At 43.5% G+C, this 18,172-nt stretch overlaps 1 protein-coding gene across 7 annotated transcripts in view; it reads right to left on the reverse strand.

Annotated features, from left to right (window-relative positions):
- The window catches only part of MID1 (midline 1), a 569,906-nt gene that overhangs the window by 24,386 nt on the left and 527,348 nt on the right, over positions 1-18,172 (reverse strand). For all 7 annotated transcript variants that reach the window (XM_044391873.3, XM_048213242.2, XM_048213241.2 and 4 more), the window contains 2 exons: positions 9,956-10,104; positions 1,831-1,958 (listed from right to left, as the gene is read on the reverse strand). In XM_044391873.3, the coding sequence (XP_044247808.1) occupies positions 1,831-1,958; positions 9,956-10,104 (277 nt within the window). The remainder of the gene's footprint in view (positions 1-1,830; positions 1,959-9,955; positions 10,105-18,172) is intronic.

Below are 18,172 nucleotides of genomic sequence, written 5' to 3' on the forward strand. Positions count from 1 at the left end.
GCCGCTGCGCAGGCCTGGACCACACACCTCCGTGCTCGGGTTTGCAGGACGTGAACACCCCTTGATGGGTTTAGTCACTGCTAACTGGACTTTCTGTTGTTGCAATCATACTCAATCCCAAACGGTATAAGGAAAAAAAGAGATTTTTCGTAGGCTGCCATCATGAGAAACCGCTGAGCCAGAGAAAGCCTAGATCTGAGCTAATACAGCAGCCACAAGCGTTTTATATTTCAATTATGTTTAATTAAAGTTAAATGAAAGTAAAGACTCACCGTGTACATTTCAAGTTTCTGACAGCCCTATGCTGGCAGCAGCTACCATAATGGACAGTGCAGATACAGAATGTTTCTATCATTGTGGAAGGTTCTATGCGGTAGTGTGAGTTTAGACAGATGTCAGAGTTAAAAGCTTAAAAAGGGAGGGTGGTCTAGTAAGAAGTATTTGAAACCAAGTTTGGCTCCTTGCTGCAATTGCATTTTGGAGTCAACTTCTTTCTTCCTTAATACGAGTGCTATGGTTTGAAAGAATGACATAAGATAAGAAGTTGTGGGATGGCCGCTTCCCTTGCAAATGCAGAAAGGCTAAAAACAGCACCTCGGCTTCTTGCAAAGAAAAAACCTATCTGGGTATAATGCCCCTTGGATATAAAACTCCTCGCTTTTGATCCACAGACTGTAAAAACAAATATCGCACAATGTTCCCTTTCTCCTGCTCCATCTTTTCCAACCACTCCCCCTCAACACACACACACACACACACACACACACACACACACACACACACACACAGAGAATTGGAGTGGGGAAGCTGATGCCATGCTAAGTTAGGGATGTGGTCTCTCGAAGGCTGTGTGTCCTCAGTTCGGTGCACATCTGGCTTCACTGTATATACAGAGCCTTCCTGAAGTCATCGGCACCGGTGGTTTTGGCTAACACAAATAAAGGTCGTCTAAACAGTCCGCATTCTACCAGCGAATGATTTCAATTCTCACTCTCGAGGTTGACAGCAAAGAAAAATTTGGAAGCGTGGTTAGAAACAGGAGTAGCCTGAGGTTTTCTTTTATTGCCATTCCTTTTGTTTTGTAAGCTTGACCCAAAAAAATGCCTATCAGAAACACGGCACCAGGAATTCACATGTGATTTTTGGAACGTTTGCCATGGTGACCTTTTGCCAAGATGAAATGCGGTCTTTTACTAGAAAGAGCAAGAGGTCTTCGGAGTCCGTACGGACCCAAGTCAAATCCTAATTCCACCACTTGCTAGCTACCTGACCTCCAGCAAGATGGGTGACCTCCGTCATCTGCAAAATGAGGATTATAACATGCTACCTCAGTTTGATGGTGTGAAGATGACACAAGATCTCAGACACAAAGAGCTGAAACAGGGTAGACACCCAATCAAGAGTTAGCTGCCAATTTTTTCCCTGCCAAGACACTGTGAGAGTCAGATGCCTTGCTGAGATGAAGTGGAAAACAGCCACGCTCCTTATGTACGTCTCCGATGGCCAACGGAGCGATTATTTGTGGCTGCCACACTCAGGGAGGGAGGGAAAATGGTGGGAAGTATGTTTTTAATTATTGAGATTCTCCTTTTTCCTCTGTCCCCAATTTGGTCTCGGACCGTGTTGTTTTGGGAGAGGGCAAAAAAAGCATGCCAGAAATCATTTATGGGAATATTAGACTCCATTCCTAAATCAGAAGCGCACACCTCTGGGTTTTAGGGAATCGACGTGGTGGCAAAGTATGTGTATCACTGAATGTACACAATATTACAGTGCGCATGCACGTGCACGCGTACACACACACACACACACACACACACAAGACAATACCTGTAAGGTAATCCAGACATTCTAGCAACTTCTTCTCTCTGGAAAAGTCTAAGGCAAAGGTGTCGAATGTGTCATTGAGGTTGATTTCAGGAATTAGAACCTGGGATGATGCAGTTGCCATGGAGACTCTGTAATTTAAACAAAACAACTTTTTAGAAATGTCAAGATGCCTTTCACCGTCACTGCACAGGAATGAAAAAAATAAAAGGAAAAGAAGCATCATTTTAAATAGTGCTGTTTTTGCACGTGAGCCTTAAGAAAAACCTTGGAACGGCACGACACAGCAACACAATGCACACGGACGTGAGCTTAAAGACGAGGCAAAAGAATCGGGGAAACAGTAGAATGGCTCCCCCCCCATCCTTTATACTGTTGGAAAAAAACTCCCCATGGAGGTGAAAGAATATTCATATTTCATGTTGCTGTGTATTTAACAGCCCGGCCCCTTCACATCTAACCCCAGCGAGAAGCACATAGCTCCAGGCGTTTCTTCACACATCTGTCTGCGAAACTTTGTTCCTTTCAGACTCGACCCTGCTCCACTTCAAAGAGGAGGCTCCAAAATTTCAAACTGCAGAAAAGGCAAAGTGAAGATTAAAAAAGAATGTTTGCAGATATTGGATTAGTTTAATCAATGACTAGCCTCTCTCTAAAATAAACATTAAAAAAGGAGTTTTTGTCTGGCTCGTTTCGTTCTCCCTGTATTCCTTTTTTTGTGCACCATATTCCCAGCAGATGCCATGGAAAATATTCATGAGCTTTCTCACAAATTCCTCCAATGGATGCACCATCTTCCCTCTTCGTTTACGGTTGCTAGTTAAGAGTTCTCATTTACAAACCATAAAGCAACGTATTGGTACATATGACTCTTCTGCTATGAGAGAATTTCCTGCTACGTGTGTGTTAAGCTCTCAAGTTGATTTGCAAAGGTCAGTTACTAATAGGACTTTTTGACTAATTAAAAATGCAAGTGATCCCTTAAAAACGATACAATTGTGGCATGACATAAACCACGTGCGAGCATATGATCTGGGTATTTCATGAAGTTCGGTAAACACCACCAAGGACCGACTATGTGTAGGGTACTGAGTAGGGCTGGGAATTTGTGAGCAAAGCAACACTCTGAAATGGTTCAGCTCTAACTCTAGTTACTTTCTTTTCTTTCTTTTTTTTTTAAGATTTTATTTATTTGACAGAGAGAGAGCACAAGCAGGGGGAGCAGCACGGAGAGGGAGAAGCAGTCTCCCCACTGATCAAGGAGCCTGATGTGGGGCTCGATCCCAGGACTGTGGGATCATGACCTGAGCCGAAGGCAGACACTTAACCAACTGAGCCACCCAGGCGCCCCTAGTTACTTATTTTCTAATTAAGAGTATTGACGCTCATTTATACAAGCTCACAAAGCTAGCTGGCAGCAGCCAGGACGAGAATTCTAGATCTATACTCTTCCATTTAATCTAGAAAAATTTCAACGTGGTCACCTAAGGAGATTTTTCTCCTCTTGTTGTCTCTTAATGGCCCTTACAATTTTGTATTTTATAAAGATAACGTATTTTGGCTATAAAAATTACACTTGTGGATCTATCCATACGATGGAATATTATTCATCCATAAAAAGGAGTGAAGTACTAATGCACACAGCAATGCGGGTGAACCTTGAAAGCGTTGTGCTAAGTGAAAGAAACCCGACACAGAAGACCACGTATTGTATGATCCATTTGTATGAATGATCGGAATAGGCGAATTCATACAAACAGCAGATTAGTGGTTGCCAGGGGCTGGGGGGACGGCGGGGCAAGGGACGATGACTACATAATGGGTATGGAGTTTTTCGGGGGATAACAAAAAGATTGCGGAACTCGATACAGGTAGTAATTGCACAACACTGTGACTGTACTAAATGCCACCGAACTGCACACATTAAAACGGTTAATTTTATGTTCTCTGGATTTTACCTCAGTATAAGTTATACCTGTGAAGTGCTCAAAATCCTTAGAAACGCGCCCGTTTCTATAATTGTACTTCTGGCACGTTTTCAGTTCTGTCTAGGGAGGGAAGTAGACGGGATAATGAACAGTGTAATAACTGGGATGATATCGGCATCCATGGATGAAAAGTTTGAAGAGGCATAAACTCTGGAAAGAAAAGTTTCAAGTGTTTGAATGAGGGGGGAGAATCTAAATTCACCACTTAACTCTTTCACCAAGAAACAGTGACTAGCAGAGCTGTGCGATTTTGTGGGCTAATGAGCGCACCCAAGGGGAATGGGCTAATCATTGTGACGAACACCTGCTAATTCAGACTGGCGGATAAAGGGATGGTTGCTAGGCATTTTTCACAGAGAGTCAAACTGTACTTAAAAAATGCTTTCCTATGACCCATAAGCACAAAAACTCCTCAAAACTCAGAGCGATCCCGGGATCACTCAACAAATATATACGAAGCTCTTAAAGCACGTCTACATGTCCTGAAGAGCCCGAAATATTTGCGTCCATGCAGAAAAGTTAAAAGAAACGCTATAGTGCCATGTGCACTCCTCAGATAAGAATTTCAAAGCAAAACCCCAATTAGAATGTTTCTTGATGTCCAGCAGGGAAAACTGCACCGAGCTATTAAGAAACGAGCGTCTTTCTATCGCATTTCTTTGCTCGCGCTCACCCAAAACAGATTTCACTCCCAAGTTTCTCCTGGTTCTGTGGTCCACAGTTAACTAAAACACGCTTCAGGCAAGTGACAGTGTTAAAAAAAAAAAAAAAAGAAAAGAAATGCCTGCCATCTTGCTGGTGGGAACTTTGTGGAGTGGGAACGGAAAGGCTGAGAGTCCCTAAGCCTGGGAGGCAAAGACTGACAGCAAGAGTCTGTGTAGATTACCGCAGCTTTTAACACCTACACAGTTTTTTGATGGAAGGAAAGATATTTATCTTTGGCTACAATTTCAAGTTCATAATTGGAGTGACAGGCAAGGGGAGATCTGCCAAATTCAACATTTTAGGCCATGTTTTTACTCCCCAAATCCTTGTTGCCCATCTTCTGGCCTTTCAGATGAGTTGCCAAAATCCAGTAGGGCCATCAGTCTTATGCCACTTTCGCAATTCTGTGCTTTCATAGTTGTGTGTGTGTGTGTGTGTGTATACACGTATATGTGCATGTGTGCACACGCTTGCGAGTGTGTGTTAAGCTCTTGTCATATTGAGGCAAATTAGGATATTGTGTCCTATCTTGATGCTTGAGGGGGTGGCCTGCACATTACTTCCTGTTTCTATTTTGACTTCGAAGCTCCTAATCTCCATGAGTTTGCTAGGGCCACATGGGGCCAGTTTTCCAGAAGGTGGATGTGTCTGGAGTTACGCGGCTCACACAGGCTTTCTGTCACACTGTCAATGCCAGGGGAAGATGCTCTATCCTTCCTGCCTAAAATCACGCCCTATGACCCACCCCTGACAATGGCACTTAAATGGGTCTCTCTTGGGCAAGTGGGCAAATCACTGTGGTAAAACCCAGTGAGGTCTTGCAGCAACAAAACGTGGTTTGCTTTGGTCTGCTCAGGATTTCTCAAATGCATTTGGCTCTGAAACTTTGTTGTTGTTTTAATACCAATTAATACCCCACCAGAACACACTTCAAAAACCACTCATCATATGTGCCTGAATTCTTAAAATCAAGTGACATCTTTCCAGTGTTAACAACTGGAGCTCTTGGCTTCATATTCTGGGTAAGTCTGACGGATCCTTGAGCTGCCTATGGTGTTGAAGGAGAGAGGAGTCCGACACCCTCCTAGGAGCTCTGAAAAACGGGTACTGTTTGGAGGGAAGTTTCGTTTTACCATCCTCTTGATAACTTGCTGCTTAAAGTGATTTTAATTTCAGGTTTCTCATAAGCAGTAGACCAACTTTCTTAGGCTTCAATTTAGTGAAGAGTTTTGCTTACTTAATGTAATTTTGTAAAGATACCCACACAATCATACGGAAGACCTATATATTAGTGTGGCTTGAGAACAAAGTATGCTATACAATCCATTTGCATCAATTTAGTAAGTGGGAAGGAAGGGAATTAGCATTTGTTGCTTGATCACCTTGGGACAGGAACCGGACTAATAGTTTTTTTTTTTTTTTAAGATTTTATTTATTTATTTATTTATTTATTTGACAGAGAGAGACAGCCAGCGAGAGAGGGAACACAAGCAGGGGGAGTGGGAGAAGAAGCAGCAGGCTCCCAGCGGAGGAGCCCGATGTGGGGCTCGATCCCAGGACTCCAGGATCATGCCCTGAGCCGAAGGCAGACGCTTAACGACTGAGCCACCCAGGCGCTCCTGGACTAATAGTTTTATTATACTATTTCATTCTGTCCCTAGAAAAACCATATTAGGTAGGAATAATCGACCTGTTTTATAATTTGTTCACTCATTCACTCAGGTCAGGCCGTTCGCTACGTGCTGCGGCTATAATGGTGAAAACAAGGTGGGCGGGGGGTTCTGCCTGCTAGGAGCGTATGAGCGAAATTAGACTCACAAGTGTTAAAGGAGCAGCCCCAGTGCCAACCACAATTACCGCTAAGCAATTAGCATAGAGCAAGACACTGGATTCCAAAGCATACGCATCTCCTACAAGGTAAAGCTTGAGGGTCTCTCTTCTTTGGGTGGTGGTAAGTTTTTTTTATGTTTCTGAATTGAAAACCTTTTTGCAGTTTGATTCAGCCTGTAGATGAACATATCCACTTAAAGTGATTTAAAGACGCAGAAAAATCTCATCCAAGTCTCCCTTTAGGAAGGCTTTTGCAAGATTGAAAGTTTGTTCCAGGCTTTCCCCCCTTGAATAAAGATGGTTTAGAAAGCCCAAGGCAGACACAATAGGAGGCAGAGACTTATGAAGTCACGTCCTGGAGAAGAATGTTTACTAAGTAAAGGACTGAAGAACAGAGACAGGCACAGACCAGCCCCAGAACAGACATACAAGGCGAGGCCGTACTGACATACTAAACTATGAGAACTTAAATCAAACAGACATTACGGAGTATCTATGATGCTAAAGGCCTGTCCTGAGGAGTCACCAGGAATATTATTACAACTACTGACACAGGCAGCTGTTATGAGCCCAATTTTATTTTATTTTTTTTAAGATTTTATTTATTTGAGAGAGAGAGAGAGAGAGAGAGAGAGGGAAGGATTGCGAGTGCATGAGCTGGGGGAGGGGCAGAGGGAGAGGGAGAAGCAGACTCCCCACTGAGCATGGAGTCCGATGTGGGGCTTGATCCCAGGACCCTGAGATCGTGACGTGAGCCAAATCAGATGCTTAACTGACTGAGCCACCCGGGCGCCCCTATGAGCCCAATACTCTATGCAGAAAACAGCTCACGGATAAACCCCAAGGATCACAGTTAAAAAGTGGCAGTGCTGGGATCCCAGCCCAAGTTTCCCAGGTCCTGGTCCAAGCTCCCTGCCCTTTCACTACACTCCAGTCCTGGAAAGACAGAAAGGCTTAGGAATTGAGCAAGAGGATGGACAACAGAGACGGGAAGAGAGGGGCCGCAGAAGCAGAGGGACAAAGGCGTTTGGCAAATGTTTATAGGCACTGTGTCTTCAAACTCGATGGACTTTAGCCTTCTCAGAAGCAGGAGGCCGATTTTCTTATACGTGGATTTAGTGAATAGTTTCATTTATTTAAAATGATTTTATAAAAGTGCACATACAATTATGCTAAGAACCATATATTTAGTGAGGCTTGAGAATATAACATACAGCTGGCCCTTGAACAATGTGAGGATTAGGAGCGCTGACCCCAGCCAGTGGAAAATCCGTGTATAACTTTTGACTCCCCCAAATTCAACTACTAAGAGCCTACCGGTAACCAGAAGCCTTACTGATAACATAAAGAGGTGATAAACACATCTTCTGTAGGTTTTATGTATTATGCTCTGCATTCTTACAATAAAGTAAGCTAGAGAGAAGAAAATATTATTAGACATATTAAGAAATATTATTATAGAAAATATTATTGAGAAAATACATTTACAGTACTGTACTGTATTTATTTCTTTTAAAACCCGTGTATAAGTGGACCTGAGCAGTTCAAACCCATGCTGTTCTAGGGTCAACTGTAGTATACGTTTCATCTGTAGAAAGAAAAATCAAAGTCATGTTTCCGTTCTTGAAGAGATGGGCCTGTGACAGGTAGAGGTGAATGGGACTGGTTATGCACTGCTGGATCTGTGGGAGATCACATGTGGACATTCACGCACTTATGCTATACTTCAAAGGTAGGTCTTCTTTCAGAATGTTCTATCTTAGCTATTACGGGGCCACATTCTCTCTCCTCGGTAGGTGAGAGTTTGTTCATATTCTGCTTGGTCAAACTTTTAGGGACTGCTGAGAAATGCCGTCATAGTAGCCATTTCATCTGGACATTTTACGATTTATAGCTGGAGAAAAGTACTCTTGGATCCCAGCTGGAAACCATGACGTAAGTGTAAACAGGGCCTAGTAGAGTGTCCTGGGTACACCAGAGTATCAGTGCCATTTGCAGTTTTTAACCTTAGGAGGAACATAAAGCAAGTGGATATAGTCCAGATGAGAGCTACAAAGACAATTCAACACTGGGAACCTAGGAGTCATGAGCAAAGAAACTGGCTTCTCTTAAGAGTAGGGAGGCGATCATTTTAAGGATATAAACAGGATGATAACCAGCTGTGAGCCACGTGCTTTGGAAGAGATTAAGTATCGTAACCAGTCGTCGAAGAGTTTTTTCTCAAATGTAAGAAATAATACAATGAAGCTGGTTCGATACGAGACCAGAGCTGTAAAACCAGTGTCCGGTACTCTAACCGAAAGAACAGTGGAAACAGAGGTATCCACGCCTAGCTCTAAGTACTATTTGACAATGAGCACAGTGGCCGAGGAAGCATGCACTCGATCAATGTTAGTTTTCTTTCTCTTTCCTTGAAGAAATGCAAGTCAGAAGATGGTGAGGATTTTTTCCCCCTGGGCCAGGGCCTGGCAAAATACAGCCAGAGGGCCAAATACCTGTCTGGGGAAGTGTCTGTAGAAACACAGGCAGGCGCGTCTGTCTGTTTCCGTATTGGCTAGGATAGGCTACTATGGAGTTCTCCCGGCAGAGCTGAGGAGTTGTGAACCAGACCTTAGCACCTGCAGGGCTGAAAATATTTCGTCTCTGATCCTTCACTGAAGTTTGTGGACTTCTGCTCTAGGTTAAGGCCCAGCATGCACGAGCTGTCCGGTAATGGGATTCTATCATTGCTTTGCATAAGGGGCAGGGGACTCAGAAAATGAGAATGAATGAAAAGTCAAGAGCACTTGGCAGGGGCGGGAGGTATCGTTTAGGTGGAGGGAGGTGCTTTTCTTTGGCTCCGCTAACAACTGCTGTAGGCGTTTGCAGCTCGAAGGCGCGTAAGTTTACGCCAGTCGAGGCGCAGAGAGAAGGAGCACTGACTCCCATCGGTTTCAGAGAGAAGGAGCACTGACTCCCATCGGTTTCACTGCGGAACTGACCGCTCGAATAATGTTATCTTTATGTTCCCTGCCCTAGAATAAAGGATCCTTTAAAAGAAAGAGGTATGAGATTGACTGTTGGGTCCTTTCTCTTCCACATGAGTCAGCTTTGACCTTTCTGACGAGGCGAAGCTTCCCAACCAAATAAAAACAGGTCTAACAGAGCACAACACCTGGGCGCTTGCTGTTTTTTTCTTTATTTAATAAATGAGCCCTGAGATGGAAGAAAAAAATCCCTTCCCTTTGATGTTTTTGCCTTCGTTTTGACTCTTTGTTACCAAGTGTACGATAAGATCAGGTCTGAGAGTCACAATCATTGCTGTTTTTGTGCCACCATAAGCTTTCTCCCCAGCCTCCGCCCCCCAAAAGCAAGGCTGATTTTATTCTTTCTAACTGGTGGACTCTTGTTTCAAAGGCCTTGAACTCCAGGGCGCTACTGAAAAGGCTTTGACATGTCAAAGGGACGCATCTTTAGCTGGAACAAAGCAACTCAAAGCCTCTATTCTCCCCGGTACTCAGCCTCGAAAATGAAAACAAAAGCAAGGCAAGGGCAAGGCCAACTGATCACTCCCCAGACACGGGAGCTCAGCCGCGGAGAACTTCCCAGCAGCCCCCGCAACTCACCTCTCGGTGATATTCTTAGCCGTCTGCAGGAACCGCGCATGATCATTCTCCTTCAGAGAGTGTTCCGCTTGGGAGATGAGGGACGCCGACCGCTCGATGCACTGCTTGCAGTTTGCAATCTGCTGAGCGAGTTTGCGAAGCCTCATCACCTTGAAAAGAGGCAAGGAGATGGTTAGGTGGGTGGGCTCGCTTAGGGAACGTGCGTCGAGCTGGACCCTTCTAATGTGTGCATCGTCCTGCACGGAAGTTGTCCTTCAATACAAGTCCAAAGAGTGGGCGGAGAAATATGGAAATCCCAGTTAGGAGACTCCTGGCTTGGATATTCTTGATCGCCTTGGAGAAGCGTCACTAATTTGTTTTATGAGAAAATACTTTATTGTGAATTGCTTCCTTGTTGATGGGGAAAAAAGGTGTTGCCTAATGGCAAGTTACAAGGGTCACCGGACCTCTTCCCTCACCATTCCCTCAATTACTGTAAGATGGCAGCGAACACTGGGACTTTCTCTATCTCAGGTTTTAAGCTGGGCCATCAAGAAAATTAAGACATCCCCGTAGATGCAAATGTGTGGCTTAAGTAAGAACCATTTTCTAAAAAGGTTTCTGCAATCCACGTAATAAAATTGTGATGTGAAAACATGAGGTATTACTATTTCCCACACGATCTAAAACTCATGTGTTAAATTAACAGAAAGAGAGCGTTTTTTCCATTGATTAATATTTTTCCTGTTGAGCAGATGAGAGAAAGCCAAAAAAAGCACAGCTGGGCCATTTCCCCTCACTGGGAACGTCATTTCCAGGCACTTTGTGCTTACTTGATAACTAAGAACTATTTTGATAAGCGTTTCCCAGTCGGGATAAAAATGCATGTTTGGTTCCAACCTCCATTCCGATTCCTGATTCTGTCTTGCTTGAAAACGACCCTCAAATGTAATTGACCGTAACCTCAGGGGTAGGCCAAGATAAGTGCACGGTAACCCACTTGACCATTCGCTCCGGTGTTTGAAATGTGCTGTGAGATGAAGCCGTCTGGCCAGAAGCCAAGTCAAAATTAGACTGCTAATTGGAAGCGCCGTGCGCCCAGTGCCCCATCCACACAGCCTGGGACAGGTCTTGGCCGGCTTCGGGATCATTCCGGAATGGAAAACAGCCCTGGGTGAAAGGGTAGGGAGGAGGCCAGTTAATCTGTCTTACAGACAAGGCTGGCTCCGGCTCCCTCCAGAATTCCTGCTAACTCCAAGAAATTCCTTCTTTCTCCAAGTCATCATTATCATCCCCATGCAACTTTAATCGAAGAAAAGGAAGGAAGGAGATGTCAGAACTTGAGGCCTCTAAGGAACGTCTGATTCCAGCTATGTCGTACTGCAGGAAACTCATGCTTCACTGAGAGACAGCGGCCGCAAGATTCCGGGCAAGAGTGAGAAAAATTCCTCAAAGTAGGGACTTGGAGAGAATGAAGTGTCAAAACCTTGGAGCTAACACCCTACGATATTAAGCCTGGTAAAAGACTTCACTCACTGTAATTACAGTGACCATCGGCAGCAGATTAACTAACGTGTTCATTAGTCGAATGAAATAACATTTCTTTTACACCGAATTGAATTTAGTGTCTAACATGGTTACATCCAGAAGTAAAGCTGAGAAAGGCACCGAGTCCAATTCAAGGTATTAGAACACAACCATCAGAGGAAGGAAGATAACTTAGAGTCCGTAACAAACCAAGTGAATGAAATAGTTAAGCATACAACGGAATTAAAGACGCTTAATACGATTCTAACAAAAGAGACACTTATCCTTTTGGTATGCCTACCAGTGATCCCACAGACTCCAGATGCAACAGTGCTTGAACTCTATTTTCTTCTTTCTTTTCTTCTATCATGATATTGGAAATGAAAAGTGGCATTAAGAGGAAAAGATAAAAACAAGAGTTGAAGCGAGCCCAAATGAGAGCCTCCCTTGAAAACCTAGGAACGCTTTACAGAAAACAATTGTTGGCATAATTTTAATTTTAGTTCAAGTGTACAGTTTCATCTGATACACCAGATCGGAGCTTTTCAAAATGGTGTGCACAAGAATCAGCTGGGGCTCTTTTGAAAAGAGAAACTGTAGATGTTTGGGCCTACTCTCCAAAATCCTCCGTCAAAAGTTGTCATTAGCAGAGCAGCACAAATCAGCATTTCAACAGGCAATGAGCTGCACGTGATGGATCAGTAGTTCGGTCAGGACTAGCATAACATAACACAATAAAAATAAATAATTTTTTTAAATAAAAAATAAATAAAAACTAAATAGACGAGAAGAGGCGAGGAGAAACAAAAAAGAAAGTAGCAGAGTGCATTCTTGGTACAAAGGGCAGATTAGGTTTTGCAAAAACTTTTCATGCGTGTGCAGGCACGCACGCATGCTGGATTTCATGTCCTCTCTAGTTTTTACTGTGGGTTGCAGTTAAAAAAAAAAGAAAAAAGAAAAACACTACTCTAAGTCAGGTATTCACCAACTATGGTCTGTAAGCCATATTCAGCACACACCTATCTGTATAAATAAAGTTTTATTGGCACACTGCCACATTCATTCATTTAGGAATCACCTATGGCTGCTTTCACACTACAACACTGGGCAGAGCTGAGCTGTTGCAACAGAAACTGTACGGCAAAGCCTAAAATATTTATTATCTGGCCCTTTGTAGAAAAAGCTTGCCAACTTAAGTGATTCTGATCAAACAGCCCTGATCTGAACCACGCTCTGGGAAACACTATCCTATTTGCTACAGCACTTAAATCAGACACCGAGCATTTAGCAAAATACTAATTTTGTCCTTAGAAAACACTTTTTTGGGGTGCCTGGGTGGCACAGCCGTTAAGCGTCTGCCTTCGGCTCAGGGCGTGATCCCGGCGTTCTGGGATCGAGCCCCACATCAGGCTCCTCCACTAGGAGCCTGCTTCTTCCTCTCCCACTTCCCCTGCTTGTGTTCCCTCTCTCGCTGGCTGTCTCTATCTCTGTCAAATAAATAAATAAAATCTTTGAAAAAAAAAAGAAAACACTTTTTTATATACTATTTTAAAAATCTGACAAGACAAATAAAATTTGATTTTTGAAAAGAAACACAGGATACTGGCACATAAGAAGATTCTTTATATGTATGTGTTATTGCTGCGGGAGACATTTTTCCAAGTCGGCCCTGTTCTTTTTTTCCTTTGGGAAGTGTTGATTGCACATTGTAATTTCAGGAATTCACTCCATACTCATCATGGAAATAGCCTGCTGGTTGAATCTCCTTTCAGTGTGGACATAGGCCTATATATACCAATTTATTTGTTGCTTATTTTACCTCACACGTACTTTAAAAAGTAGCCCTTCATTTTTCTTTAAATGCATTTTAAATGCTTTTAATATATGTGCTTTTACAGCTATTGTAGGATTCCCACTCCCAAATTGTTATGTCCTAACAACTGATCCTGTCATCACAAGTCTCTGCATTGCCAATGAGGCCTGATGTGGCGTTTTTCTACAAGGCTCTAGAAAAGCCTGAACGCGTAGTCCAGTTAATTATCTTAAATTTTGGAGATTTAGAGTGCATAAAAGCAGTGAAGAGAAGGGACCCTTTTTCTCTGTGGCTACAGCCTTCTACCATCGATCTGCGTCTGAACATAAAACACATCATTTACTCAGTCTGGAGTTTGCTGCCAGCTTTTCGTGCATTGACATGAAATTTATCTCCTACTACTGAAGAGATAAGACAATTCTTTCCCAGGGAGTCTCATGGCTTGAGACTCTCCAGTCCCTCCAAGGAGAAAGGCTGCCGAGCTATTTCTTTCAAAGCCAGCACAACGGTCCGCGAGCAAGCAACACCAGTATGGACCAATGGGTCCCAACCCTGCCTACATGGCAAGCCCCCAGCTGGAGGATCTGCGGTGAGTCTGCTGCCACCAGGTCTAACGGCCTCGTGATCCACACCAGAGACGTGTGGCGGCCGAAGTCATAAGGTGGATGAAATTCACCGCCGTGATCCCCACGGTTCTGCCAGGTCCTCCTCCAGCTCCCCACACTGGGCACCAAGTCCGTACTTGCCCTCCCTGCCCAGCGCCTGAGCTTCCCAGCGTGTTGGTACTCACGCTCTTCTCTTCTTCAAAATGAATCTCTGACACCACGTGCCCTGGCCAGGGACTCAGTCACCGTGGATTCCGAGCTTTGGGATCCACTAGTCTCTGGTGATGTGCCAAACCAGTAACTCACGAGAAAGCCAAACCGGGCCTCATCTTTCAAACCAAGTAACGTTTGCTTTTTAAGTCTGCCTTCTGAGCTAATGTTCCCAAACAAGTGTGCACTTTTTAAAAAATGATAAATTTCAAACACACAGACGATTTTTAAAGTCATGTGATCAACTTCCCTGTGCACAGTCCCAGCTTTACCAAATCTCAATATTTTCATCATATTAGCGTAAAAGATTTCTCAAAAGGAAGTAAAATATTGATAGCAGGGGCGCCTGGGTGGCACAGCGGTTAAGCGTCTGCCTTCGGCTCAGGGCGTGATCCCGGCGTTCTGGGATCGAGCCCCACATCAGGCTCCTCCGCTATGAGCCTGCTTCTTCCTCTCCCACTCCCCCTGCTTGTGTTCCCTCTCTCCCTGGCTGTCTCTATCTCTGTCGAATAAATAAATAAAATCTTAAAAAAATATATTATTGATAGCATGGAAGCCCTGTGTGTCCCTCCCTAACTTCATTCAAGTCCTTCTCCAGAGGAAAACACCTTTTTGAACTCAGGGCGGATCACTCCCATGTACGTATGCATGCCTAAACATCATATGGGAGTTTTTGGTAGTTTATCGAGTTTTATATAACAAGTCTCACTCCAGGCAAAGCATTGTAAAGCTTGTTTATATAAATTTGTGATTTGTCCCTACGAATACATATCACCCTGGTTCATTAATTTTAACTTTTGAAGACTGTTCCATTATATAAATATAGAACTGTCTTACAAACAGCTTTATTGCAATATAATTAACATACAACAAACTGTATATATTTAAAGTGCAAATCTGGCAAGTGTTCAAATACATGTAAACCCATAAGATAATGAGCACATAGACCATGCCTCCATTTTCCTCCTGCCCTTGGTAACTCATCCCAGTCCCCCCTTCCCCACTCCCTGTCACTCATCCCTAAGCAACCACTGATTTGTCTTCTGTCACCTCAGATTATTAGAAAGTGCTGTTTCTAAACTTCCATATGAACGTAGTCATGCAGTATGTACTATTTTCCGTCTGGCTTCTTTCACTCACCATAATTTACTGAGATTCATCCACGTTGTTCCATGTATCAGTAGCTCGTTCTTTTTGTTGGTGAATAGTATGGATGTGCCCCAAATTGTTTATCTGTTTATCTGCTGATGGACATTTGAGTCATTTCCAGTCTGGGGCTATTACTTTTGCCATTCCCATGAAAATCCATGTACGTGTCCTATAGGGACATATGCTTTCATTTCTCTTGGCAAACGCTTAGAATGGCTGGATCATATGGTAAGTGTATGTTTAACTACTTAAGAAACTGTCAGTTTTTCAAAATGCAGTTTTATTCTTATAAACAGCGTGTGAGCCTTCCAGTCCCTCCATGTTCTCGACAACACTTGGTATGGTCCATCTTTTTCATCTTAACTAGGTAAGTAGGGTATCTCCTTGAGGTTCTAATTTGCCTTACTGACTTTTCTTAACAACTAATGATTGTGAACATCTTTCCATGTGCTTATTTGCCATCCATATGCCTTCCTTGGTAAAGTGCCTATTCGAATCTTTTACCCATTCTGGTAAAGGTGTTGTTTGTTTCCTTGCTAATGAGTTTTGAGAATTTGTTATACACCTGCATACAAATACTTTTCTATTTAGATAAATACTTTATAAATACTTGTCTCCAACCTGTGGCTTGTCTTTACATTCTCTTAACAGTGCCTTTTAGAGAAAAGTTCTTACTTTTGATGAAATATCATTACCTGTTTAATTTATAGTATTTCTTTGATGTTTTCAATATTGTATATGAACAATCTTTGCCCAACTCAAGGTTCACCAAGATTTCCTCCCATGTTTTCTTCTAGAAGTTTTATCCTTTTGTCTTTCAGATTAGGAATATCCGTTTAGATTTAATTTTTGTCTATGGCGTGAAATATGGCTTGAATTTCATATTCTTACGTGCAGAATAGTGTCTCCTACGTGAAGGCTGAAACTCAGTTTCCAAACTCCCCCCGACGCTGAGCTGCCTTTGTAGTTTCAGTGTCTACATTTTATCTCCCAAACTGCTATTGTGTTATTTTCACATTTCTTTCTTTCTGATTTTATATCCTTTTGTGGCTTCACAAGTTTTTGCTCTTTTAAAACAGAAGTTATCCCTTCATTATCGCTTTAAACATCTTTTTAATATTTTCCCATACAATGAATTTCACCTGGGGTAAGATGATGTCTGTGTTGATTTTGCGAGCTATAGTTTCAGAAATGCAAGATTTCTTTATATGCTTCAGCACTGCAGCTTGAGTTTCAGATGTAAAGGGAAGAATTCATTCATAACCTTTTGCTCCCTCACCCTCCTGACTTAGCCCCCTCCCATTCCCTCTGGATACTGGTATTACCATCAGTTTTCCTCACCTCCCTCACCCTTGGGGGGTCCTCATTCAGGGATCCTCTGAATTTCTGAGGCTTCTCTTTTGCACAGGCATCGGTAATAGTGCAGAGCCAGGCTCCAACCCAACAACAGACTCGTTCCAGACTCCCGGGCCCGAAATCGCTGAACACTATGACCCGAGGCAGAGGTTGGCAATAATCTTTTTCAGTGCCTTTTAATGAACTGAGAAGCCTTATATGGCCCGTGGCATTAACCAACGAGTCCGATTTTAGTTGCCCATACCATCTGGACCACTTCTAGCCCCTTTATCCCCAGGCTTTGAGAACTCTTTATCCGTTGGAGTTGAAGGCGTTGCTGCTTTGGTCTTTTCCAGACCAAGTCCCACTCCTGTGTTTTCGCCACAATCGCAGCTTTGCAGGTTTGTACCATTTCCGGCCCATGGAGACCTTTACCTTGTTTTGGGTCCCGCTGGGTCTGCTTTCCTATTTCACTGTGTTCTCTTGTCACTGACACACGTTCGGGGTGGAGCGGGTGCACCAAAGCACACCCCCCACGCATCACCACGGCCAGAACTGCAGACACCCCTTCACTACTTTGATCGAGCTCATGAGAGAGACCCTCATGCTGGGAAGTTAAGCATGGGAAAGGCATGCTGGCCAAGCTGAATACGGGCCCCCAAAGATGCTCCCATCCTAATCCCAGGAGTTTTTAAACTATGGCGCTTTACATGATAAGAAGGGATGTTGCAGAGGTGATGAAGGTAAGGCTCTTGAGAGAGGGGGGTATTATCCCGGATGATCTGGGTGATCCCGGTGTAGTTAGAAGGGTCCTTAGAGGAGAGAGCCAGAGAGAACTGTGTCAGAGAAAGAGATATGATGAGGGTAGCAAAGGTCAGAGTGATGTGATAAAGAAACCAGGAGCCAAGGAACGCCGGTGGCCTCTAAAAGCCAGAAAAGGCAACAAGTGGATTCTGCCCTAGAGCCTCCGGAAAGAAACAGCACTGCCGAAACCTTGACTTTAAGCCCAGTGAGACTGACTTTGGACTCCCGACCTCCGGAAGGTCAGGAACTAAATCCGTGTTGTTTTGAGCCACCCAGTCTGCGGTACCTTGTTACAGCAGTGATACAAAACGAACGATATGAGTGTCGAGAGCGGGTGCCTTCACCATGGAAAGGCAACAAATCCCCTCCTACACGCATATGAATGAATTGTAGCTGTATTTCGGGCAATCGTGTATCTGAGGACCTGGAAGATGTCAGGTATTAAGAGATGTACGCACGTGGTGCATGATAACGGGAGAGGAAAAACGTGCCGTGAGGATTCCAGGCTGACACTCAGTGCTCTTCGAAATCGTACAATTTGGTGGTGGGGAAAAGTCACTTCTCGACACATTTGAGCCCGTTCTTGGCCAGCGAGTGACTTCATACTAATTTGTTAGTTCACTGTAACAGCTTCCAGGGCTATTGGATTTGACTTTACTTTTCTGATCACCATCACAATTTACATGCATAGATATTTTTCAACTTACACAGACAAAGTAATCTAAAATATTATGCAGTATTGAAAGTACCTTTTAAATGTGGTAGAAAACAGAGAAGAGCACATATATTAGCTAT

The sequence above is a fragment of the Ursus arctos genome, chromosome X (assembly GCF_023065955.2).
Source record: "Ursus arctos isolate Adak ecotype North America chromosome X, UrsArc2.0, whole genome shotgun sequence".
Lineage (NCBI taxonomy): Eukaryota > Metazoa > Chordata > Mammalia > Carnivora > Ursidae > Ursus > Ursus arctos.